This window comes from Lissotriton vulgaris, chromosome 1_1, assembly GCF_964263255.1.
Source record: "Lissotriton vulgaris chromosome 1_1, aLisVul1.2, whole genome shotgun sequence".
Classification (NCBI taxonomy): domain Eukaryota; kingdom Metazoa; phylum Chordata; class Amphibia; order Caudata; family Salamandridae; genus Lissotriton; species Lissotriton vulgaris.
In genome coordinates this window covers 1,299,883,818-1,299,910,998 of record NC_141685.1, presented here as the reverse complement: position 1 = coordinate 1,299,910,998, position 27,181 = coordinate 1,299,883,818, and the positions used below count along the sequence as shown (strand labels likewise).

General features: G+C 44.3%; 1 protein-coding gene across 1 annotated transcript in view; it reads left to right on the top strand.

The window, feature by feature from the left end:
- Positions 1–27,181, top strand: part of MYG1 (MYG1 exonuclease) — a 158,012-nt gene that overhangs the window by 75,772 nt on the left and 55,059 nt on the right. Inside the window, exons 2-4 of the mRNA XM_086965434.1 lie at positions 13,311–13,423; positions 23,709–23,868; positions 24,517–24,666. Coding sequence (XP_086821560.1) covers positions 13,311–13,423; positions 23,709–23,868; positions 24,517–24,666 — 423 coding nt within the window. The remainder of the gene's footprint in view (positions 1–13,310; positions 13,424–23,708; positions 23,869–24,516; positions 24,667–27,181) is intronic.

Here is a 27,181-nt window from a genome sequence, read left to right as displayed (position 1 = left end):
CTTTGATTGGTACCATGCCTGTCCCCCCATAGCATATCTTAGTTACTTTGGTTCCTCACAAGGAGGAACATAGAAATTCTTATAAAGATAATGTCTTCATTCAAACCGTCGTTTCATCAGGCGCATGCTGCGTACAATATGACAGTGTTGGGTATGTGTCCTCTGTGACGCATAAAAGTGAGAATTTGATATCCATTCCCTTGTCATATGTTAATAGCTGTGAGGTGTGGTTTGCTTTACTGAGCATGGTCCCCTTTTTCCCCCAGACTGACACATTGGAACGAAAGAGTACTAGTTCTCATATCTCGACACAGAATGTGCATTTTCAGCATAGGGTTTCCCACAGGCCAAGAGCCGTTTGGCAGGTTGTTTCTGAGCTCTTGTATGCAGGCATACAACGGAGTGAGAGGGGGGAATTAGTCTCAGGTAGAGAGAGATAATATCCTGCAGTTCAATTCATCAGAATATTACCAGTCTTTCCAGGCCCGCAGGGCTTGCGACGGCGGGATGCCATTGGTGTTGGAGCTGGGGTTGGAGAGTTCCTTCACGATGTTGAAGAGCTCCTTGCTGTTGTGTGCGTTGTTGTTGAGGCGGTCTTTGAAGGAGGTCTTCTTGGCAGCCCTGATGAGGAGGTGGTGGTTGCGAACTGCGTCCTTGTGTGCTGCGTGGCTATCCGGAGTTTGTTCACTGTGCCATTTCTACTCTAGTTTTCGGCAGGCTTGCTTGGAATCTAGGAGTTCTGCTGTGAACCAGCTGGCCCTCTTGCTGGTGTCTCTGTGGGGGGGTTTCTTCAGCAGGGCGAGGGTGTTGGCGCAGTCCTCGATCCAGCGTCTGAGGTTGTGGGCAGCGACGTCGGTGTTTGAGGGTTCGGTGGGTGGGCTAAGAGCAAGGTTTGCATGTAGTTGGTCTTCAGTGATTTTGCTCCAGCGACGGCAGGGGATTTGTTGGGTGTGGTGGGTTTCTGGAAGGTGAAGTGGATGCAGTGGTGATCGGTCCAGAGGAGTTCAGTGGTGTGTCTGACGGAGACTTGCGGGCTTGAGGAGAAGACTGGGTCGAGCGTGTGGCTGGTGGAGTGGGTGGACGTTGTGATGAGTTGTCTCAGTCCGAGGTTGGCGAGGTTATCGATCAGGGTTATGGAGTTGTTGTCGTTGTTGTTCTCAAGGTGAAAGCTTGGACAAAGCTATTTGAGGAAATAGTGCTCGGAGGCTGTAATTAAAGCCTACTGAGTAACAGCACACGTAACCGGGGTTGTCGCCGTGGGAGGTTACAAAATGAGACAAGGCGTTAGTGAGGAGCAACTACTAAGCCTATTGACCAATACAGCCACAGTTTACAGTGGACAAAGACACAAGCCAATGAAAAATATGGGCAGAGTGTGGACGGAGCATCCAGTCCCTACCTGAATACAGCATGCCCCGCAGAGTAGCGCATGTGCTGCCCTGGTTCGACCTAAAAAAGTAGTAAGAGTGCATCATGACGCCTGTGTCAGCAGTATCAAGAACTACTCCTTAGATGGTCTCCATGTCTGAATTTGATGACTCTTCAGCTTTGTGTGGGCTGTAGTAAACAAAGAAAAGGGCATGCTGCTGTGGCGTGCTCCCAATGTGAATTGTCCCTCTGATTTTATAGATAGGAAGTAGACCACGTTTCTACACTTGTGGACTCCCTGACACCAATTGAAGATAAAAGCAAACACAAGGAGATGATGGACTGAGTACTGACACTTTTCAGACACTCAGCCCCAGTCACAGATCTGGGTAGAATCCATCATCGTTCTTTAGCTCACTTAGCCACCCCGGTTTAGACAAGGCTATATGCGAATCAGTCTTAACCCTGTGCCTCATGGGAACAGTCCAGTCCGAACTGTCAAGGCAGGTCTTCCTGAACTGGAAACCAGCATCCTGGGACCGGTTTCTGGGTAACACCCTTCATCAGCCAGGCTAGCTTGAATCCAGTGGCAAAGTGAGCAAGGGACCCACATCTCGGCATACCCTGCAAACTTAGGGCGAAGAAAGCAAACACAAGGAGATGATGGACGGAGCGCTGAAACTTTTCGGACACTCACCCCCTATCACAGATCTGTGTTGAATCCATCATCATTCTTTAGCTCACTTCGCAACCTCAGTTCAGACCCAGCTATATGCAAATGGCAGTACGGGCTGGACTTTTCCCCTAAGGCACAGGGTTTAAACTGATTCACATATAGCTGTGTCTGAACTGAGGTGGCGAAGCGAGTTAAAGAATGATGATGGATTTTCAGTGTTAGGGGACGTGATCGCGAGGGGGGAATTAAAAACATTTCAGGCGCTCCGGGAAGAATATGGCCTACACTCCACCCAATACTATAAATATGCACAGCTGAGACACGCATGGAGGGCACAAAACATCACACTTATTGACATCCCAGAATACGCGCCACTGGAAGGTAGACTACTCCAGGAGCAGATACAGGAAGGGGCGATATCCCTCACGTACAAAACTTTGACTAACAACATGTTGGGGGACTTACAGGACCTATGAGGCAAATGGGAGGCAGAAGTGGGGGGGGTGTATATGGAGGACCTGGATTGGGAGTTGATTCTCATGCACCCGCGCGAGGTAGCGATTAAGTCGAGGCTTCGGCTCATACAATTCAAGGTGCTGCACAGAGCCTACTTCGACTGGATGCGCCTTTTTAAAATGGGGAGAATAACTGACACAGCGTGCCTTAGATGTCACCAGCTGAATTGCGATTTTTTTCCACACCCTTTGGGGTTGTGCAGTCATTCAAGAATACTGGGAGGGTGTATTCATGGAATTGGATGAAGTGCTGGGGGGGTGAACCTACCGCGCGACCCTAGATTGGCGCTACTAAGTCTGACGACAGAAGTAGACCTGACCCGCCCTTTGATCATTTTTTTGGTACTGGCTTTAGTGGTAGCGAAAAGGGATATTGCACGATACTGGGGAGCACCCGGTAGGCCAGATCTAGAGGAATGGAGGGGGGGATTGGATTTATATATGGCAGCAGAAAGAGTGACCTACAAAGCCAGGGGTTGTCCAAAGAAGTTTCGGAGAGTGTGGGCAAAGTGGAGACAATACCATGGACTGGAATATGGCAGTGGGGACGATGAGTGGGAGGACGGGGGGTGCCCGACGTGACAGGACGTACGACAGTGACAGTTGTGGGCCATGTACACACGTGAATACTTAGACTATGTACACGAGGTGGGTGAAGGCTACTTAGTGGGAGTGGGGTGGGCCAGGGGGGTGGGGGAAGAGGTGGGTAGGTAGGCTGCTGTTTTAGGGGATCTTTTTCTTTACTACGCTTTTGTTGTGTTTTCAATCGAAGAACTAAGTGTCATATTGATGCTTGTGGAATACGGAAACAAGAAAAGTTGCGCATCTAACGGTTAGGGGGGAATGTTGACGCCCTGCCGTATGCTAATTTTTTCATTTGTGATACTTCTGATGCAACAATAAAAAGAATTTATAAAAAAAAAAAAAGAATGATGATGGATTCTACCCAGATCTGTGACTGGGGGTGAGTGTCTGAAAAGTGTCAGCGCTCCGTCCATCTCCTTATGTTTGCTTTGTTCGCCTTAAGTTGGCAGGTGACTTCTTCTCAATCACCCATCCCCCACTGCGAAATTTTTGCTAGCGTACACCTCTGACCAGGGCACAAGCAGCCTGATGTGCAATTAAGCATGTTTTTTAGGTTTCGACTGCAAAGCTGCGCAAGCAGCTTTTGCGCAGGAGAAATCTGATGATTACAGTATGTTGCTCGGAAATCCCGCCCTCTGTTTCATTGGCTAGCTCCATAAATGGAGGCTAGCCATTGGAACAGAGAGGCGTCCGTCATGGCCGGACCAGATTCGGGGGCGTTCCCGAGAATTTTTGGCTACGTCATGCTACGTCAGCCAAAAGCCGGGAACGCCCCCGAATCTGGTCCGGCCCGGCCGTGCTTGCTGCTGTCCTGCCTTCCTCCGTGTCCCTCCTCCCGCCGTCCCCCCTCCCGCTCTCCGTGAGCCTGTCTTTCTCTGTCTGTAAAGTCTATATTGACAATCTAAATCGGACCCGGAAAGACGCTCCTCTGAATACCGCCGCAATCACGCCTCTTCTCGAGGAGATTCAAAAACGGCAGCGCATCTCAATGCCCATAGGCGGTCCCGGGATAAGAGAGCGGCCCCCCCAGCACTGCTTGTGCCGCACTCCGGTAAGCGCCGCTCAGCCCTGCTGTTCACGGGTGTACGCGCCAGACGTCTCCTCACCCCCGCCGCTCCCGACACCCTGACCGCTCTCACTCCTGCCGCGTCCGATGCCCCACGCAACTGGCAGTTCAAAAACTTGATGGGGGCCTACGGACTCCTTGTTGCACACACGACCTTACCGCTTACTGTGTAGTCGCGCTCAGGGTTCCCACCGGCTCCATGCGAGTCTCTCTGCGCCCACACACCGAGCCGCAGCCTCCTCAGCCGGGACCAGCATCTGTCCTGAATTGCATGCGTTTCTTCGGTACCATAGGGGGAGCCCACCGGCCCGAACCGCTAGTTTCCTCCACCTTGCGTGGCAGCAGCGCTCACCACCGCCCGCGGCTACAGTTTCGGTTTCGCCAGCCAGGGCCCCCGGACGCCTGTGTTCTCCGAGCGGCCGCAGACGGTGTCCAGAGCAGAACTCCTCACAAGTTGGACTCCCTATGCCAGCTCGAGTCGTCTCACCACATTTCTTGACGGTCAGCACCAGTTACTTGTAGGATTATGTATAATTTTGGGCGTTCGAGAGGAGCTCGCTCAAAGCGCGGCCATCCCTCTCAGTGGCTAGCTCCTCCCCCAACACGTGTCGCTAACTTAGAGTTCTTTGGGACATTGAGCACACCTTGGTGTTTCAATCGAGGAATGTGAAAGAACATTTTCTTTAACAGATTCTCTGAGTGACACCATGTGTCCCTTATTCTTGCCGTGGCCCATGAGGTACCCATTATTGTTCCTGAAGCGGTCTTCTATGTCCCAAAAATTATTTGTTTGTGGGCTTTGGCTGTTTCTACCAGTGCATTCCTATTATTTGAAGAGCGTACTTATCCCGGACTCTACGGTCTCCTCATAGACCTTGTCCATCTGTTATCACACAATGCTAAAACTATTGGACAGGTTGTTTAGTTTATCATACAAAGTCTTGCTGCCTTCCGATATCAAAGCTTCCAGGTCCACCCCTGCAGCAAACCTGCTGTCAGATCTGCCCCTGTGTCCCATTTCGTAGGGATTCTCAACAGACACTGACATGTGTTTCTCCTATTGATAGTTGGAATACTTGATACTTGACTTCAGCCATGGGTAAACCAATACCTGTGGCAGAATTCTGGTTATTCTGGTGGCATGACATAACACTGAGGTTGTGATGTTTTCTGTGCTGTCTCCCACAATTCTGCCCACCACTGTTGCAAAGTGATTTAAACTTGCTAAAAGGGCTGCTAGCCTCCTTAAATGTGTGTTTTAGGCACAGGGAGGTGTGAGCGTGTCCGCTTTGTAACCAGTTTAGAAAATAATCGTTTCTTTCGTCACCAAAGCCGGGTCAAATGTTCCTGTGACGTGTTTTGTGCTTCCCTTGTCATGGGTTTTTTGTGTGTTGCTTTACATCCTCCCCTGGCCAGGTTGTTATTGATGTACTGCCGGAAAACGTCTGGAGAGGACCGGGTTCCTTTCATACCTCATTAAACGGAAATGGACTCTGCGACCGGACTGGTTTTCAACCTATGGTTTTACTAGGGTGTGTTTTTCTGGTTGTGAACGTTGGCCTTCAGCACGGTTGACGTGGTTTTCTTTACCTGCAGGCCTCAAGGTCGGTTCCCTGCATTTACTTTGTCAAATAAATCATTACAGCGAGGCAATCGTTTTTAAGCTTTCGGCATTGGCAGCAGTGCACACATCTGACTTTCTAAAAACTAAACCATGAACTCTGATTCAGTTTGTGTAACATCAAGCCCCAGCTCCCTCTGTGTGCTGTCGGAATGTTTTCTAAAATGAGAATAACTAAAACAGTCCAGTCCACTTGCACGTGACTACAGCTGGGCCAGGAAGGGGACAGGAGAGAGAACAGGATGCGTCGGTTATCCTTCGGGTTTGGCAAGTATTCCAAGATGGATGTCAGTTACTATAATGTTGACAGGTGCCACCTGTAGGCCAGTATCACTCCGAGGCCAAGCCTCTTACACATTGTATCAGCCCTTTCTGCCCTTCCTTGAAGATAACGATCCGGTCACACTCTGCCTCTATTTAGGTCTTATTAGTGACGGGCAATAAACGCTGGTAAAGTTTCTGGTGGGCTAGAATGCCATGGGTAGATATATACTGGGAGCATAAAACCTGCCAGCATAAAGGTTGTTTTTAGGCACTAATCATTTACAAGGACTGTTGAACGTGCTATGGGAGGACACACTCTCAACAGGAGAGCAAATGCTAACAATAATGTTTGATAAGCTACAAACCATGATTTTTTAAAAGCAAAACTGTTTGAGATTGCCTCTTCCCCCTAAACAATCAGCTTAGAAATCCAAACTATAACACTTAAATGCGCAGCATCATATTGTGTCTAATTTAGTAACGGTCTTTGTGCCTATTATTCTATTAAACACATAGGACCATATTCACCATCCAGCACCGGATACTCTTAGCCGAATTACTTTTATCAGGATTATGCACTCACCGTGCAACAAACGAGATATAAACCTAGCTTGATATTCTTTCATACATTTTCGCATACATGGTTGTACTGATCTTTGTCAGTTGATTGCTTTGTTTACTTCCCTCTATCTATATCCAAGGAATATGATAAGCTACGTAAAAGAAATTAAAGAAAAAGAAATTAAAGAATCCTTTTGTTTCTTATTTCAGTTGTTAGTTTCATCACGATAAATCCTCAGATGTGAGCTGTGAATAATGCAATGCATTTGATTCGCCAGCGTCATATTTTCAATGCTATACTCTTGCTGCCTGGATCGAGTCTGATTTATTGATGTTGTGAGGTATTTTGTAATGGTCAAGAAGGCCTTGTAACTGGAGAGCCAGGGGCTCCAAAGCAAAAAGTGATATATTTTCGTCAAAACTTTAAACTCCTATCCAGTTTCTCCTTTCACATAGTCCTATTCTCGTGCAAGCATGCTGAGCATCTGGCCCCATAGTAGTGGCATCTCATGCCTTTGTGGCTAGGCCATTGTGTTGGGCACCAGCCGGAGATCTCTTCTAAGATGATGAAGTATAAACAAAGTTAACAGTATTATACTGCTGAGATTTGAGACTAGGCGGTTTATTAAACATAAACACAGGCCTGTTAATTGATTTTCCAATGTAGTAGCTTCAAGAATAGCAAATGGGCATGTAGTTTAGTAGTACTGCACAAGGCTCGCGATAAGTGTAATGAGAAGAACCTGCTAACACTTTTACTTTCTGAGCTTGTAAAATGCATCTTGGAATAGTGAAGCCACTCCCCAAGGCTGCTTCTTCTTTCTCAGCATCCCACAGTAAAAAGGCATTCTGTAGTGTACATGCAGCAGCCCAACTCCACCATTATGTTATTCCAAGACTGCTTCCCATAAACAATAAGTCGTTCCGTGTTTTTTGACATACAGACCAAGGAGCCCGTATTAAAGCGCATCCAGTTAATTTAACAATTATGTGAAATCACAAATTCTAATTTGTTTTACAGCTTTTGTAGCTAAAGGTCGTACTTCAGTTCAGAATGGTGTTTAAATAGGAAAGTTCACACAGCAGTAGTACTTGAACAATTAACAATTTCACATTCTTCGACTCAGCAGACACAGAGCTACACAGCAGACACAGAGCACGTAGGGAACAAGCATTTACAATGCAATGGTTTTGCCTTTGTTAAAGTTAGAGCTATTGGCATTGCTCTTGACATTTTTTTTATTTATGTTTTTTTAACATAAATAAATGGCATTGTCATTTACAATAGCAGGGCAGGGCACAGGGAAGGGGGGAGAGGAGAGACGAAGGAGAGCTGCGGGCTCAGGGAAGGGGGGGCGAGGAGAGACGAAGGAGAGCTGCGGGCTCTTGTTGTAATGCTTGCATAGATGAGTTGGTGGATGCATGCATGGGTGCATGCATGGATGGGTGTATGGATGGGTGTATGGATAGATGCATGGATGGGTGGATGGATAGATGCATATATACAGCCAATCCCTCAACAATTTATGCAATCCACCAACCCATCCAACCAACAACCCATCCATGCATCCACCCATACATCCATGCATCATGCATACATCCATCCATCATGCATCCATCCACCCACTGTGTCCCACTCCGACCCCTCTAAATATAACTCATTTTTTCTGTATAAAGAGATGACTGTATTCACTAGTATATGCAGTAGTGTGTGGTGGACTTAGTTTGAGTGTTTGTTTCCTGCACACTCACACACTTCCCCTACACATTCACACACTGCTCACCCTGCACACTCACACAATGTGCACTCTGCACACTCACACACTGCAGTCACTGTCACTCTGCAGTCACTGTCACCCTGCAGTCACTGTCACTCTGCAGTCAGTCTGCACTCACTGTCACTCTGCACTCACTGTCACTCTGCACTCACTCTGCACTCACTGTCACTCTGCACTCTCACTCTGCACTCACTCTGCACTCACTCTGCACTCACTCTGCACTCACTGTCGCTCTCGCACTCACTCTGCACTCACTGTCGCTCTCGCACTCGCACTCACTCTGCCCTCACTCTGCCCTCACTCTGCCCTCACTCTGCCCTCACTCTGCCCTCACTCTGCCCTCACTCTGCCCTCACTCTGCCCTCACTCTGCCCTCACTCTGCCCTCACTCTGCCCTCACTCTGCACTCACTGTCGCTCTCGCACTCACTGTCGCTCTCGCACTCACTGTCGCTCTCGCACTCACTGTCGCTCTCGCACTCACTGTCGCTCTCGCACTCACTGTCGCTCTCGCACTCACTGTCGCTCTCGCACTCACTGTCGCTCTCGCACTCACTGTCGCTCTCGCACTCACTGTCGCTCTCGCAATCACTGTCGCTCTGCAATCACTGTCGCTCTGCAATCACTGTCACTCTGCACTCACTGTCACTCTGCACTCACTGTCACTCTGCACTCACTGTCACTCTGCACTCACTGTCACTCTGCACTCACTGTCACTCTGCACTCACTGTCACTCTGCACTCACTGTCACTCTGCACTCACCGTCACTCTGCACTCACTCTCACTCTGCACTCACTCTCACTCTGCACTCACTCTCACTCTGCACTCACTCTCACTCTCACTCTGCACTCACTCTCACTCTCACTCTGCACTCACTCTCACTCTCACTCTGCACTCACTCTCACCTCACTCTCACTCTCACTCTGCACTCACTCTCACTCTCACTCTGCACTCACTCTCACTCTCACTCACTCTCACTCTCACTCTGCACTCACTCTCACTCTCACTCTGCACTCACTCTCACTCTGCACTCACTCTCACTCTGCACTCACTCTCACTCTGCACTCACTCTCACTCTGCACTCACTCTCACTCTGCACTCACTCTCACTCTGCACTCACTCTCACTCTGCACTCACTCTCACTCTGCACTCACTCTCACTCTGCACTCACTCTCACTCTGCACTCACTCTCACTCTGCACTCACCGTCACTCTGCACTCACCGTCACTCTGCACTCACCGTCACTCTGCACTCACCGTCACTCTGCACTCACCGTCACTCTGCACTCACCGTCACTCTGCACTCACCGTCACTCTGCACTCACCGTCACTCTGCACTCACTCTCACTCTGCACTCACTCTGCACTCACTCTCACTCACTCTGCACTCACTGTCACTCTCACTCACTCTGCACTCACTGTCACTCTCACTCACTCTGCACTCACTCTCACTCACTCTGCACTCACTGTCACTCTCACTCTGCACTCACTGTCACTCTCACTCTGCACTCACTGTCACTCTCACTCTGCACTCACTGTCACTCTCACTCTGCACTCACTGTCACTCTCACTGGTCAGGGAGGAACCAACAACAAACAGGGGCGTAAGGGAGGAGGCGGCAGGAGGAGGTCGACGGAGTAGGTGAGCCGTACAGCTGGGACCGGGGAACCGGTGGTCTATACTGGGCTGCAGGCACTGCGCCGCCGCAGTCAAGGAGGTCAGGGAGGCGGGAGTGAGATGGCGGCGCGCGCCTGCCACTGCGTCAGGCCTTTGCGCGCGCCCACTCCACTGTGGGCGGTGGAGGGAATATGGCGCGCGAGGCAGTGTTGCTCATCGGGACAGGGACGATCCACCACGTGAAGCCAAACTGGCAGGGGCGGTGGTGGTGACACTGCAGCAGCCTATGTCAGTCCTCCTTTATGAGCAGCTGAATGAGGTCAGAGGCCGGCCTGGGCCCTCACTGCCGCTACCCCCGCTAGCTGTTGCTCGTGCTCGGCTGGGGACGCAGGGCACCGGACCGCCCCCTGCAGTGAGTATTGGAGGCACGGGAGGGGCGGGAAGCCCGGGTGTCGGGGATATTCATTGAGCATGGGTTTAGGGAACACGTCCGAAAAATGAGGGTGACCGATCGGTACTCTTTCTTACCACGTGACTGTATAGTGGGCCTTACTTTGCCGCCACCTCTTTGATTCCCTCACTATAATTCAATTGCTCCATTTTATTTATGCCAGTAGCGCATTCACCTGGAGCTTGCCAGTACTTATTTCTAGTAGTCACCGTAACCTACGCGATTTGTTTACTTTTTCCATGTCTATATTTCGCTGGTTTATTACACATGAATTGGGATTTAGGGGGGCGCACTTTAACTTCCAATGTGTGCCCTTGAGCAGAATTTTTTCTTAATAGTTTTATGTTCCTCTCCGGTTCCATTTGTCACGTAAGTCTTGACTAGCCATCATCGCTTTATTTTCGTCAGACTCCTGTATTTTTAAGTGTGTAGGTTTTGTCCCTTAGGCCTCGTTGTCTGGGGTTCTGCTGGCCCCATGTGTCTAGTTGTACGTGGCCAATGGGCATTCCCAATAGGAATAGATCGACCCAGATATGTACATACAATACCATATTGGACGGGTATATCCTAACTTTGTATCAAATGATTCCCCGTTGACTGCAAGTCAAAGGGACACAGCTTTGTAAGTTCTGGGATTTCCTTCATACAATCATTAGTTTCAGACGTGTTGGTCGAATTGAAGTGAATCAGGACTACACATCCCAGAATGCACACGTTTCTAGCTTCTGACTGCCCTCTACAACCAGCAGCGTGTTGCTTTGCCAGACCCACTCACCTCCTCCTGACTCACCACCTGCAGCATGTACAGCCGATTCTTGCCCATGTTTGTAGCATGAGCTACTTCTGCCCACCAGAGACATGTCACAAGGGGCGCTAAGATTCGAGCCGACGTCTGGGCTTCGAGTTCTCCTGTGCCTCAGTGAGAGGGTGCACATGGATCGGTGTTACTCGTGTACACTCTGCGGTGGAGAGTTCCTTGCCTCGATTTACGCTATACATTCAGGGTCCAGTGTGAGAGCTGTGTGTGCTGTGAGAGCTGTGTGTGCTGTGAGAGCTGTGTGTGCTGTGAGAGCTGTGTGTGCTGTGAGAGCTGTGTGTGCTGTGAGAGCTGTGTGTGCTGTGAGAGCTGTGTGTGCTGTGAGAGCTGTGTGGGCTGTGAGCTGTGTGGGCTGTGAGAGCTGTGTGGACTGAGAGCTGTGTGGACTGAGAGCTGTGTGGACTGTGAGAGCTGTGTGGACTGTGAGAGCTGTGTGGACTGTGAGAGCTGTGTGGACTGTGAGAGCTGTGTGGACTGTGAGCTGTGTGGACTGTGAGAGCTGTGTGGACTGTGAGAGCTGTGTGGACTGTGAGAGCTGTGTGGACTGTGAGAGCTGTTGGCAATGTAAATAACAATGCCATTTATTTATAAGGAAAAAAAAAGAAATGTCATGAGCAATGCCAATAGCTCTAACTTTTCCAAAGGCGAAACCATTGCATTGTAAATGCTTGTCCTTATTTTTCCCTGTGGTGAAGCCACTTCCTCTATAACCCCTGTAAGTTTGTAGTTGATACATTCCATATCTCATCCAGGAAGAGGACGCACTCCAGCCGTCTGCCGGAGTAAAAGTCTGAAGATTACAAGAGTCGGAAAATGGAGATTGTGAATGCGAACAGCTCACAATCAATTTTGAGGGCTTTAACAAACGTCAAGACAAACTCCTTTATTTTTCCCATTTCCACATCTTGCCTGGATTTTGCAACTGTAGGTTTCTCTGCACTGGTGGATGAAAACTCCACAGTTGTATTACTTTTTGCGCCTGTCGGGTATTTTTCTGTGAATTTCTTACGTGAATAAATGGAGTCCTTGTTTTGCTATAAACATACCTTTGAGACCAAAAATGGGTTAGTGAATTGGTGTTGTGTGTGCACAAGCTAGGTAGCTAGGGTGACTTTCGGGTTAGTGCACAGAGACTAGCATTAGCTAGGGTAAGCAGTCGTTGGAAACTGCTTCAGAGATGCAGATGTGGGGCCAAAGGTTAAGTAAGGCCCATAACAAAACAACCTAAGTACCAAAATCAATTACAATCCTCATAGACTACCGCCCCCCAAAATGACAGACCCACACTACCCACAACTCTCCCACACCCATCAGTATCAGTGAGACTGAGACACTACCAGAAGATCGCACACCGTTTACAGTCCAGCAGCCGCATACTACTGACAGCAATCACATCCCTCAGAGTAGCAGTCTGACACTAATGACAGCACTCGTTCACCACACAGGCGTAGCAATGCTATGGTACTGATGGCACCGACACCCCTCATAGACTAGCAGTCACAGGTTACCAACATAAACTCTTAGGCCCTCATAGACTAGCAGTCTCACACCACGCTGTCATGCACTGCCAGAAGTTATTTAATAACTCTGACATTTTGGAAGCCGAATGAGAGGGTTGTGAATGCCTCTTTGATTGTTGCGTTTCCACGTGTAGCATTGTGAATGGGTGAATTGGAAAAATTAGTTGAATGGATGAATATATACATGAGTGCAAGGATGAGTGATTAAGTATGTGGTTGGCTGACAGTTAATGCATGGATGGAATGATCCAGGCGCTTCGAGTTATAAGCCAGGCCACTAAGCATTGCCAGTGCTTGTTAAACTTCCAGTCATTCTGTTTTTTGACTTTTCCGATGTTTGTTTTCTAACATGGGCTGGTCATTACTGTTTGCCCCATCAATAGTTCTTGCGATAATTATTGTACGATTTAGTGTTGAAACTTGGAAGACTGTTCTCCTGCTTGTCACTGATTTTCCTTGTTGAATTTTTTTTAGGATGCAGAAATCGTGCGCACTCGGGACCCTAAAATTCTGTCAACTTGTGATGTAGTTGTGGATGTAGGCGGTGTGTATGACCCTGCAACTCACAGATACGATCACCATCAGAGGTTAGTACGGGTGAGATGTAGATGAGACCATTAGTGCTATTTTATGGCTCGATTTTCTTGTTTTAAGTGAACTGATATATGCTTTATTGCCCACATCCCCGTGGTTGGATGTGTTCAGCATCAACATTAAATTAAAAAAAATAATAATCAGTGCCAACCCCTGTGACATATTAAACAGGATTCACATCATGAGTGTCTCATACACAACAATGATTAGCTATGGCCTCTCTTTGCAGCCACTAAGTTCAACAGAAAAACTCAAATAGTAATCTTCGGGAGGTGTAACTAAAGATGAGTACCTAATTCTGCCTACATGCGTTGGAAGCAGCATGTGTGACTTGCAAGGTTTGTACATATCGTGGACAGATAAGTTCAATCAATTCCAGGAAGGGGAGCCCAAACCACTGTGAATTATTTGTCGGAGGAGTCCATTGACATTGTTCGTTTTTCCATGCTCATTAATTCCCATATCATTGTCACCCAAGCCCCATGATCTGGGTCTATCTATCCCCCAAAATGCGAGAAATAGCTGGATTGCTGCACATAACGACAATGCCATTAGTTTGCCTCTGATTGACCGCAGCGGATATGTTCGGGTGCTAGGTAAGCACAGTAGTGTGCATGCTGGAAATCAAGGGATACCTGAGGACGACGGCGGGACAAAAGGTACAAGGCAGGCTCTGACCAGAAAGACTGGTCATCCCCTTACCGCTTCCCTCCAGGAAGCCTTGGCTAATAACCCAAAGCGTATGCATGAGAAGGGAATCCCCCTCTCACATATAGAAAAACGCCTTAGTGTGTGTATCACATAGTCTGTACCACAACACTAGTCTGTTTTATTTCACCACACCTTTTTAAAAATCGGTCCTGAGGAAAGCCAGAATACTCTAAGGCACTGGCTGAAACATGTCGACCATCTGAAGGACGCAGGGGGCAGTAACTCGCCACCCTTGCGCGTCCTGTACCCTTACTTTTAACCGCTGGTGACGGCCCAGTTATTAAAATTTAATTTACCCTTAGGTACTGGGACCACCACCAAGCAGTTTTAAATCACAACTCACCCAACCTCACTGCACTCTCAGCAATATACCAGCTCGGCTGTAATCAGGCGTCGTAGCACACCCGGGACATACTAGGTGTCACTGGGTGGGCCCGATGATGAAGCATGCCACCAACTAGGTTGGTGGGTGAGGGCTTCATGAATACACCAACAAGGTGCCCGTGACAGAACTAATTTGAGTACTGTAACACTTTGGTCAACTTAAGCTAGTCCTTTTTGTTTAATCACATATAAACCCTAGGGGACTCGGACTAGCTACCTAGTCCTCTCTCTCTCCCTCTTGGTATACGCAGGAAATCAAGGGATCTCATCATTCATTTTCCTATCAAGATCATCTACCTCCTCTTTCCAATATCTTTTCAACTTGGGACAATGCCACAGTAGATGACGTCACTGTATTCCTGCAGCCTCTCCAACACTGATCTTGCTTCTGAGGGAATATTCATTCATGCTTACGAGAGTCTAGTACCGGAATTTTTTCATTGTTTCTCAACCAGCTTCAAATTGCTCTTCTTTCGGGGTCAAAGGAAACTCCATATTGTGTATATAATTGGTGTGATTGGGGATGGGCAAGTTACAAGGGCATATTTTCTTTGCCACTGAAACCCATACTGCAACTTTAGCGCTTAGTTTCTAGTGATGAATAGAGACCACCGAGTCTATGGGCTCTAAGCCGCCAAGGAAACTTCCATATATGGATCCCAGTTACTTGCTGAACCATGAAGCACCAGTGTTTTTCTATCCGATCTCTAGACCACTCTACTGAGGGGCAGAGTTGTGATCTTTGATAATAGTGAGTTACATTATGGAGCCTTATAATATTCTTGGGTCTGACCAAGTAAACGTCGAAAATTTATTTTTGCTGTGGAGTTGTTGCTAGTTGAATCCCCAGAAAGGTAATTTGTGTGGGATTCAAGATTATTGGGTGTAATGCACGAAGTGTATCTTGTTAGGAAGATTGAATCGTGCAATTAGAAATTTGAGACTTTTGCCAATTCAGTTTAAATCTAGAGACCACACCAAAAGCATGTTTCTCTCCAATCACTGCCTGGAGTGATTATCCTGGATCCCTTAAGGAGAGGATTAAATCATCTGCATACCAATTTTCTATGTGCCTCCTACCTGAATGGGATGCTTTGTATGGACATATGGACTGTAATTGTCTGTGCCAATTTTCCTATATGTAACGGAAACAGAAGTGGTTGGGGGGGGAGGGGGCAGTCTTGGCACGTTCTTCTCAGTGTAGGAAAAGGGTGGGACAAAATGCCATTCACTCAAATCTGGGATTCCGGAGAAGAATTCCTGAACTGAAGCAAACATTGGAATTGTTCCCCCATAGCTGAATTCCCGAAGGGTTTCGGTGAAATTCGGCCAGTAGGCTGTCAAATGCCTTTTCGGTGTTGATAGCTAAGATCATAGCGCTGGTGTTACATATGTGTACATTATCAAGTGTAGTATCCTTGTTAGATTTGTCTGCATCATCTATTAAGTATAGGATTCGTCTAGTATTTACTGAGCATCTTCTCTTGGAAATAAATCTGCTTTGATCGGGATCTATGAGATCTTGCATACATGGATTGAGTTTGGCAGATAAGATAGCTGCGAGAGCTTAGCTTCAACATTGATGAGGGAGTAGGGGCTCTATGAGGCACTGTGGGAGGCATCTTGATCTAGTGTGAATATAAGTGCTATGGTTGTCTTAAGCATTAAGGATGTAAGTGTTCCACTGTCTATGAAGGAATTATACTGGTTGGTTAGTTGAGGGGATAGACTGTGGTAAAATGTTTTTATAAAATAAAGGGGAATATCCATCCAGCCCTGGGGCCTTATTAGGTTTAAATTCGCTATATCTGAAATAATTTTCTTCACTTGAATCTGTTTCTCCAGGTGCACTGTTTGGGATTTTCTCACTTTGGCAAATTTGGCCTAAAAATAGCTAGGGTGTGCTCTTCTCCCCAATTCGCCAGATCTTGTGCAGCATATAAAGGGATTAGTAGTGGTGTCGGAGTTCTTCTACTAAATGCTTCACCCGTACTATTTTATCCCCCTTAGTATAAATTAGGTACTCTAATCTGTCCCTGTTGATTTTAGCTCTCTGTTTATGTGCTAAATGTTTACCTGTTTTATTTCCCTAAACCCTGCCTTTCCCCCATATAATAGGTATGTGTCAACCGGAGCAGAGCTTACTCCTCTCTGCCATGGCCCAGAAGACACAATTGTGCATGTACGATTTTTTGTCGTCCTCATACTCAAGTTGACCCCGAGCGTCTGTATCTTTTCCAATTGAAGGACCTCCTTTTCTAGTTTTACTTTTTTTTGGGGGGGGCCACGGTCCTTATTTCCGTTCTCCGCTATAGCTATTAGGTGGCCTCCGATGACAGCCTTTAGAATGTTAACAAAATTCTGTGTGTGAGTAACCTGCACTCCAGTTTAAGTGTTAGTGATATCAATGAATTAATCCATGTATTCAAATAGTGTACTGCGGTGCAGTCCCCACGATAACCTGGTTAGCCTCTCCGATGACCGATTCAAATGAAATTATTTCAAACAAAAACTGCTTGAATATGAGGACGCGCTGTTCACCTGTTTTATAAGGTATACAATCCGTAACATTTACTATAATTTTTGCTTTACAATTATAAATACTTATTCCCTGACTCATAACATGCTGTTCTCTTCTTAAATCAAAACTTTTCTTAAATCAAAATCTTTTCAAAAATGCAAAAAACAAAGAATTGCAGAATCATTCTAAACAAATGACTCCCAGAAATGAAAACAAAATGATGCACTCGTCTTCAATTCTTGAAGCTTCAGAACAAATGTTTTCAAAAAAGCACCACTCCAATGCATTTCGGTGCATGGCACCTTCGTCGGGGGAATGTTGTAGAAATGTACAGATTTTACATGTTTCTGATTCTTATCAAATTTCCAAAATCACAAAATCAATCTATGTACTTTTATCAATATGAACAGAAAATTCAGAGCGTTTTAAGGTTAAAAAAACCACAGTTCTTATCAAAGATGTGTGTAAATCAATATATATGTACATCCTATCAACACTCATCTCAAATTACATAATAATAACAAAAGTATGTGCAAATCACTCAAAAAGTGCAAAAAGTACAAGGTTCCTACCCCGTATACTCCGTGAATATGTAAATTCTAATGCAAACCCAGTGCAAAAGAAAACACCATCTCATGCCTTGTAAAAGCCCTGTGTAGTTCTAAAACACTCACCGGCGTCACTATTCACCGATCAATAGCCTCCACGTAATTATGTAGACATGACAAACTCTAAAAAATTATGGCAAACACCAATGAATTTACCTACTTTTCAATGTCCAACCAATCAAAAAACAGTGATGCAATTTAACATTCAATCGAAATACCTGCCAATATGTTCTCCTGATGTATTTGTGTCTTCAAATGCATGTGTACTGTGAACCAAAACAACATGATTACAGAACTGTACCTCCTAATCCCAAGGTTTCACCCCCCGTCCCAACTGACTATAGCTTACCGTAATAGCTTCACAGACACCCACTTCATGGCCCCAGCTTCTCGGTTTCAAAAAGTGCCCGACATTACTGTGTGTTAAAAGAACCGCGTCTGACGTCAGCGTACACAAACACAAACAACAGACTGGTGTGTACTCCGAGTAACTCTCCCAAGATGGCCCCCGCTCCACCATGCACTCTGAGTCTATACATCACACAGTGAGCATATCTTAATAATGACCAAAAGCGAGTATACTGAATAGATCAAATAATGTACGGCGTCTCTCTAACTCAAAAAACACGGTGTCTCCCTAACTAAAACATGCAATAAAACTAAATTCAGAACGTAAAAAAGACTCTATATATATAAATATATATATACACTAATAAGATGTCAGTGTGAATTGATCCACTAACCTAAGTGAACACCCTGTGTTGGAGTTTGCGTTTTCTGCGTGGTTTGAAGTAAACAAATAAAGAGTGTATCCAGACATATATGTATAAATCAATGATTGAAACAACATACAAATTCGTTAAGGCTCAATATGTTTATAAAAAACAGACACATTCGATTTTATCATTCAATCCACAAGGTTTCATGGTATTCTAGGTAAAAGTTAGAAAAATGGAACATAAGAGCATAATTCACACATCCAACATTAAATCATGTTTAGCGGTACACTGGATGGAGAAGAAACACACTATCCCACAGTTACGTTTTACCATTCTTGAACTGGTGTCTGTATCCCTGGAGAGCGATACCTTGAGGTATCTTGCACAAAGGGAAACATTTTGGATTCGTTTTCTTAATACTATGAATCCTTGTGGATTGAATGATAAAATCGAATTTGTCTGTTTTTTATAAACATATTGAGCCTTAACGAATTTGTATTTGCACAATTTTTCAAGTGTTTTGGAAACAAATATTTTAATAGTATCGAAACAAATCAATACAACAGGTGATTCCACACATTGATGTTTGTGCCCTGTATAGTGTATCACAGGCCTCTAAAAATTGTAAAAGTTTTACTAGACCTGCAGGTCTAGTAACTTGAATATTCTACTCAACCTAACTGTAATGTACTTGACCTGTAAATTGGTCTCAAATTGTGTGATCCTAGACAAATATTTATTTTACAGAGACTCCTTTTTTTCTTTATTATCTTGAGAGCACCTTCAAATGTGAGAGTTCAACATTTCAGCTTTACAAATCTCTTTTGCTTGAGTTAATAGAGTAAACGTTTGCTCCATATATAATGCACATTTAGCTCACATATATGGTGATATGGCTCCCTTCGCTCAAATGATCAGGTGCTACTGAGTGTGCCACGAGTCAAAAGGGCTAGACTGGGCGGCCGGACCTTTTCAGCCAACGTGACCCGTCTCTGGAATTCCCTGCCTCCGGAGCTGCGAAAGGCCCAATCAGAAACAAGTTTTAGGAGACAGCTTAAGTCGTGGCTGTTCTCGATGCCTCTCTAGGCTGCAGACTCCCAGCTAGCTTTCTTGTTAAGCCCTCACAGCGCCGGGACGCCTCCTAGTTGAGGCAGCTGTTCGCGCTTTATAAATACTAGTATTATTATTATTATTATTATTACACATGATCCCTGACTTGACTCTTAGCTCACTAATAGCATTGCCATCAGGGCGGGGCAAGAATATTTCTCAGTTAATGTATAAAAATTCTCTTTTAATAAATATATTAGCATGATCTGTTATTGCACTTTAATTCACAGATCGCACATTTTCTATTGAAATGTCCACAAATGTGCACACTAACGCATATTTACTGATGAAACTATATAGCGTATAAACAATCTTTGGAAATTGGGATCCAGCAGAAATTATTTGCACATCACTAAGCAAAGTGTTCTGATTTGTTTTCATCCTATTAAAATCTTGTTTTTCATCAGAGTTACAGAAATGTGCTTTCATAACTCATGAAATATAATTTGAAATGTTTGTACAGTTCCCTTATTAGATATTTAAATGTTGCATGTTAGGTAAAAAAACTGACCACCTTTTATTCACACTCTTTGTACAGCACGATTGTCTGACAGTTCACTGTACAAAATACTCTACTTTTCTCCCTCTTACTTAAACGTTCATTGTACGAAGACACAAATTGACATATGACCCCTGTCTCTGAACTTGGAGCAAATCTGACCAGATTAAAACAAGATGTAAAGGCATCTTTACTGCTCATTCACTTTGTGAGAAAAACAGAACACCTGCTCTTTGTCAGCTTGCGAGAACCGGTCAGTAGGCCAAAAAAAAGCTCACCATAATAAAATCTGACTCTCCATAACGAGTTGACAAGTAGATTTCTTGAGGCCTGTATCAGTAAAACTGTATGTCTGTGCAAATGTTACAGCCATTTCAGTTGAACATTTTTTCCCTGTAATTGCTTTGTGATACAAAACCATGCATACTCCACTCTACAATACTGTTTCCTACTCTAATCTAAGACACTATTCCACTCAACACTACTTCACTATATGAAACTCTAACTCGACTCTGATTTGTGGGTTGAATCATTGTGATGCTAATTCTGAACCCTTTAGTTTGTTTTGGGATCTTTTGTCCATAGTTCTGATAACTGTTGTGTCTTTTATGATCATTAAGGAATGTGGTACTTTCAGTTTTTTATGTTGCCCTATTTAAAAGGGTGAGAATATTGACTAGGTCAGCCTCCGTTGCAACTCCAAGGTGGTGAATGTGCGGGTATCTGTGTTCAGCCACCAAGTGGCTCATCTGGCCAAGAAAGCTATTTCATAATTCAGAAAGTACCTCCCAATTTGTTTGTTTAGAGGTATTCTAGTCCTTTTGGCTCTCCAGGTACAATTGGAGACCAGTTTGTTCAATGATTTGCAGACGTTTGTAGAGCGAGGGAGCACAAACTTTCCTAAAACAAGTTTGAGGAGCAACCATCATTTTGATGGTTCTATCCAGCCCCACAAAGTAATATATTTGGGTGACTGAGTCAAGTATATTTTTGATTTTCTTAAATTGTGCGTGCTCAATGCTTTTAATGATGAGATTAAGGTTTCGTAATTTATCTTCTAAAATGGAATTTTAAGTATTGTGGCCGACATTCAATATGCCACAAGTAACCTAGCTGGGCTGATATAATTTTTTTTTTGTCTGTTAACTAAGGTGGCGATTTTTGTTTTCACCCTTTTCTTTTTGTTTTAATTTTATTTTTTTGCACGAACTGTACAACATTTCACAAAATGAATGTCTGTCCAGGTTATTATAGCAAATCCAATTAAGACCGGATGGTCTCAAAACTGGTGAAGCCATACTCGGTAGTTCTGTTATCAATCTCTCTAGTTCTGGGTGGTTTGAGAATTAGAGGAAGAGAACCGATTTGTCAATGTTTAGACATGAAAGAATAGAGTTGAGATCAATAGTATTGTTTCTCTCTCTGCGGCTCAAAGTGGCAGAGGAAAAGGGTTTAATCCTTTGATTAGAATTGATAGTAGAGTTTGTTGCCGGGAGGAACATTTGTCGATAAGGGACTTATAAGTTTTAAATGGGGATAATGTGAATCGTTTTGTATTTTCATCACTCTGCCCTAGGAGGCAAGCACTCTGCTTCTTAAGTTAAAAAAAGCGGATACACTTTCTAATAGCGAACAGCCAGAGATGCATAAACGGGAAGCTGCTTGGAATAGGTGATTTACATGGCTATGCTTGTGTGGTCCTAACTCGAGTAGACAATTGATGGTCTAGATTTGCATAGAGCTGCTTAAGAAAATTTACATTTTAAACCAGAAGTGTGTGACGATTGCCATTTGTATTTTTATTTTAATAAAGCAAAGAATTATTGTGATTCTGGCTTGCAAGGATTGAATCAAGGGTGAAGAGCCATTTCACACCTGACCATTTCACCATTGTGTTATATAATTTTCACATAACCGTCTAATGAAACAGGATGGTAAGTGGGTATAGCGGTCTCTCACCGCTTAATTAACTTTTTTGTTGGGCAGCTTTAATCGCTATTTTAAAAAAGTGCAAACCTCTTTTTTTCCAAAACATTGGCCCCTTATGTTTACACACTGTTATTATCTCCAAACAAATAGCTACCGCCTTCTTTAGCAGCTTTCCTTTAATGCCAGGTAAAGCTTACTACTTATGCCTCAAACGTCCAGGTTTTGTATTTGTTCTTCTTTCTTCCTGATCCCCAAGAACACTTTCCTTGAAGGCGCGTATTACTTTTAGTAGGGGAACATGCTTTCAAAGAAAAAGGTCCACTCCTGTGCCTGTTTCCAGTTGGGCTTTTCCATGATGACTTTTCATTGCTAACTAATTGGTGACTGATCATTTAAGAAGGTGCAGGTATGCTCTTGAAATTGAGTTTGCCCTTTTTTAGCTGGGCGCAGTATACGTGTTCTTCTACTTTGAAGTGTGAAAATCAGAAAAGACAGGCTGCTGAGTTGTGAATTTAGGACACACCACCACTGTGTATTTGGACAGTCTTGCTTTCCTCAGGCCAGGAGGTTCCCCACACATCCTTCAATAACTCCACACAGGCTTTTACCTCCAGACCCTTAATCTTGATACTCGTTGTTCTACAGCAGTTCAAAAGATCTTCATACATAAATGCAGCTGGCCTGGTTAGATTTTTGAGATCCCTTAAGTTTTTTGATTTGGAGTTCTGCATCACTGGCCCTGCGAGGTGCTGGGACAAGGTGTTCTTTAATTTAATCTGAACTGATTTAAAGACCAACATTAGATAAGACTGGAGAGATTACTGAAGTTTCTGTACCCAACCTATCTCCAAAGTCCGGAAACCCTATAACTGTACCAAATCGAAGGTCCTGCTCTCTCACACTCAGACCCTTTCTTTGCCCTTTGTCTGTTAGAATATGTTTTTATTCCACAGAAGTGAGCATTCTTTGTCTTAGATCTGCTGTAACAACAAACACAATGCGTCACAGACAAAAGAAAGACTTAACACAAATAACTGAAGGAAGTCACTAATGCTACTATTTGACATTGGAAACTGTGAACTGAAGCATAGACCAGCAGGGCAGTGTTTTGGGCTGTTTATAAACCCGAATAACATGGGTATAACAGAGGAGTGTCTGATGGGATATGCTGGGAGGTGAAGTAGGGGCAGGAGAGGTGAGTTGTTGAGTCAAGGTTTCGAGGATGTGCTGTGCATAGTTGTGTTTGGAATGTATTACCTGATTAGGCACTTGAGTTTGGAGGGGTTGTGTTTCTGATTAGCTGCTGGGTACCGGATTGGACTAGTGGACCTCTGACAATTAGCTGGATGGGGATTTGAAGCGGATGTGTGCATGGACCTTATTGTTACCAACAGGTACAAACTGAGGTTGCATGTTCTGTGGCCCTTAATGCGTCTTTAAATTGTTGTTCATTTTAAGTGGAGGTTTGCATGTCGGTACCCAAGTTGGTGAAAAGGATTTTATAATGCTATATCTTTGATATGTCTTGGAGAGCGATGGGGAATAGGAACACGTTTCCAGAGCCAATGACAAAGCCGATTTATTGCACTCTCTATCAAAGTTGAAATTACTATCCATATTTTACTACTGCACTGCTTATACTGGGTAATAAGCAGGACTTTTGGCCATATCAATGAAGCATTACATGAACTGAATTCTTTTGGCTTATTAGGTAGGCTGACGACTCTGCTCAGTCCAAGTAGGAACATCCCCTTTCTGTTACTATTTTGATTCCTTCTCCCCTGTTGCTTTTTACAGGTCTTTTGTGGAGACCATGAACAGCCTGAAACCTGAGAAACCCTGGGTGACCAAACTCAGCAGTGCCGGCCTGGTGTACTTGCACTTTGGGTCCCGGATTCTGGCCCACATCCTGAGTACTAAGGAGGAAGATCCACAGATCTCAGTACTGTATGATAAGGTAGGACAAAAAAATGCTGGGGGTGGCGGGAGGGTTGGGGAGTGTTCACTGGGAACTTTCTTCAGTGTTTATGCAATTTTCATATTCCCGGTGCCTTCGCTTCCTTGCACTATGCATTTGGAGGACTTGCTATTTTGATCTTTTAGAGTGGCTTAAGATGGTGTATACTTTTACTCAATTGAGTAACCAATACATGATGTTGAGTTCTACAATAGATTCCTCTTTCCTCTCCCCTTTTGGAAGAAGCGAAGTTCCAGAAGTACTAGACCAAAGGATGAGTGAGGGGATACATCGTGGCTTGGAGTTTTTTTTAACTGGAATCCATTGGAAGGGCATGGGGTCTTGGTGGTATGTGCTCAATTATAGGAATTTTATCTTCTGGTGGTATCACTAAATTTAATATTTGACAAACCAGCAGTGAATATAAAATAATGGTTACTTTGAGAGCTGTACTGTAAGTTAGTTGGCTATACTGTGTGCACCAACAACTAGCATTTTATCTTCCTCAGTGATGTTGTGTCCTCTCTGACATGTTATGGCTTTGGTCTTCTGACCCTTTCATGTGTTTACATATGGCCATCTCAGGTCTTTAAGTGCTTATGGTTTCCTTGATACACCTTTTTATTCACATGTTATTTTTCCTTCCAGATGTATGAGAATTTTGTGGAGGAGATTGATGCCATTGACAACGGCATCTCCCAGTGTGATGCAGAGCCACGCTATGCCATCTCAACCAATCTCAGCTCCCGGGTTGGCCATCTGAACCCGCGGTGGAACGATGAGCAGCAGGACACAGAGGTATCTATGTGAATCAATCAATCAATCATAACACTTTTATAGCGCGCTACTCACCCGGGAGGGTCTCAAGGCGCTTGGGGGAAGGGGTCCGCTACTGTTCGAACAGCCAGGTCTTGAGTTGTCTTCTGAAGGCGAGATGGTCCTTGGTCAGTCGAAGGTGGATGGGCAAGGGAGTTCCATGTTTTGGCCGCCAGGTAGGAGAAGGATCTTCCTCCGGCGGTGGCTCTTCGGATGCGTGGAACAGCGTCGAGGGCGTGGCTGGTCGATCGAATAAGAGAATGGGTGACAGCAGGCAGGCAAGAAGATGAAAGGGGTGGAGGATGGTCACTCTAGCGAGCCCAGGGGAGGAAGTGAAATTAATTGTGCAGAATCGAGCATTATTTGTTCAAGTAGGTCATGTTAGTGCCTTACACTTGTATAGCGCACAATCTGCCACTAATTACATTGCAGTGCCTTTGGGTAACAAGGCTATGACTTTCCAAACATTCCCACGACAAATCCGATTGCTTAATTTGTTTTTCACATTCATGCAAAACGTTCATACTTTAAGAACATATCAAAAAATTAATAATAATTATTTCTAGTTAAACTGAAATTAATTGAATTGTAACTCATCAAAATGTGACAAGCACCACTTAATAAAAAAACATGCGCTTTCTTAAAGAGTGTAAAGTCTTCTGACGCTCATATTAAACATACTTAGAATCATTTACTCAAACATTCACACATACATTGCAGCTCCAAGCGCAGAATAATCAGGGTACATCATCAGTTTAGGAGTGGAGTGGCGAGGTACAGTCATCCATAAATTAGTTTCTTAAGCATTTAAAATTTCCAACTTATGGTTCAGAGCCTGACAGTGAGCAATACTTCAATCATGTGCATCTATGAAAGATACTAAAGCACGAGAACTCTAGATGTAGCTTGTGAGCGACTCAGTTTTCTCCCTTGATGAGTAACTAGATTTGGCAAGCATTCATAACACACATGTGACAGAATTAGTTTTCAGAAATTAAAAGTTGATGCAGAAATTACCTTTCACTCGGTAACAATCCAACCCTGTTAAATCTTGTGAAGAATACAATATTCTACAGAAAATGCCGAAGGGTTCACCGATGTGAGCATTTAATTAGATAATTTAATGTATACCTCCCCGTATAACAGATTTCTGATGATGCCAAGCAGACCAGGCCCAGTCTAATGGCTAGCCTTGAGTAGTTGAAAATAGTTACACTACACCATGCAGTGATACCTTAAATCAATTTTTGTCGCATGAAATATTCCGGTCCGTGTAGTCTGTTTCAGGTTGGACTGAGATTTCTCGGACTTATTCAGTTTATACTTATAGCGAAATACATAAAGAATTTTCCAAGTGAGCACAAATCTCGACTAGTATGAAGTATGTATACAGGTTATTTACTAGTTATTCAACCCACCTGCAAATATTGTGTTTTCACTTGCTGTATTGTATGTTCTCCTCTCACAGTTGGTTGTCCAGCTGCTAGGTTTTGTGAAGCACTCTATCAACCACTGGATCCGGTCTGCACTATATACATGTATTCATTTATTAAATAAATCATCTTTAAGCGTGCAGACGGACAATAGTCTTGAAAAATCTCATGGGTGCATCAATGTTCCCAAGCAACGCGTCAACTTATAATTAAAAGGGCACCGTAAGAATGAAAAAGTGCAGTGCAATGAAAATGTTTTGGAGAGATAAACTCAAGTGCCCCAATAAGATGTCACTGTTGAAAACAGCCTAAAAAGGATAAATGGGGTGGTGCGTCAATGATTGGTCAGAACATTATTCGGAACAAAACTTTTTGAAAGCTAAGACAAAAAGAGTGCGCTCTCTCCTACCCTTTTACGTGAACGTCTTGTAATACTGAGAGCTTGGTTGTCCCAGCATAGCTTTGAGAACCCTCATAGAAAACATCAGAAGAACATTTAATCTTTCGTGGAGACACATGTTTCTGATGTATTCGCCTGCTTCAAGCTAATAATGATTAGTGCGTGAATATGGTATTAATTTGTAAACGTTGTAGTATGTAAATTCATAGAAAAACAAACCCAAATAATCCAATGTGGAAAAACAAATTAGTTGAAACGTGGTTACATTAAAAATAATAGAAAGAAAACTCCAAGAACAAAAATACATCAATGTGAAAAAAAAAAGAAAACCATCTATTTTCAAAGGAAGGCAAATATTGGACCCCATCACAAATGCTGGGTCGGAAGATATTTCCAATGTAATTTTAATGCCAATGCTGAATACCCCACCCTAATCAAAGGAACGGAGGGAGAGAGCAACAGCAAGCGAAAATGGAAAGGGGAGTGATGGAAAAATGAATGGATCTAACTTTGTAGAAAAACAAACGGAGAGGCCTTTTTCTACTATTGGTAAATTCCATTACTCATAAAAAGGTCAATTAAACAGTTCAATTCAATTTTTTTCAGACTGGTATTCAATGCTTTTTCTTCTGTTGCATGACGTACAGCTGAAAATACGGGCTTT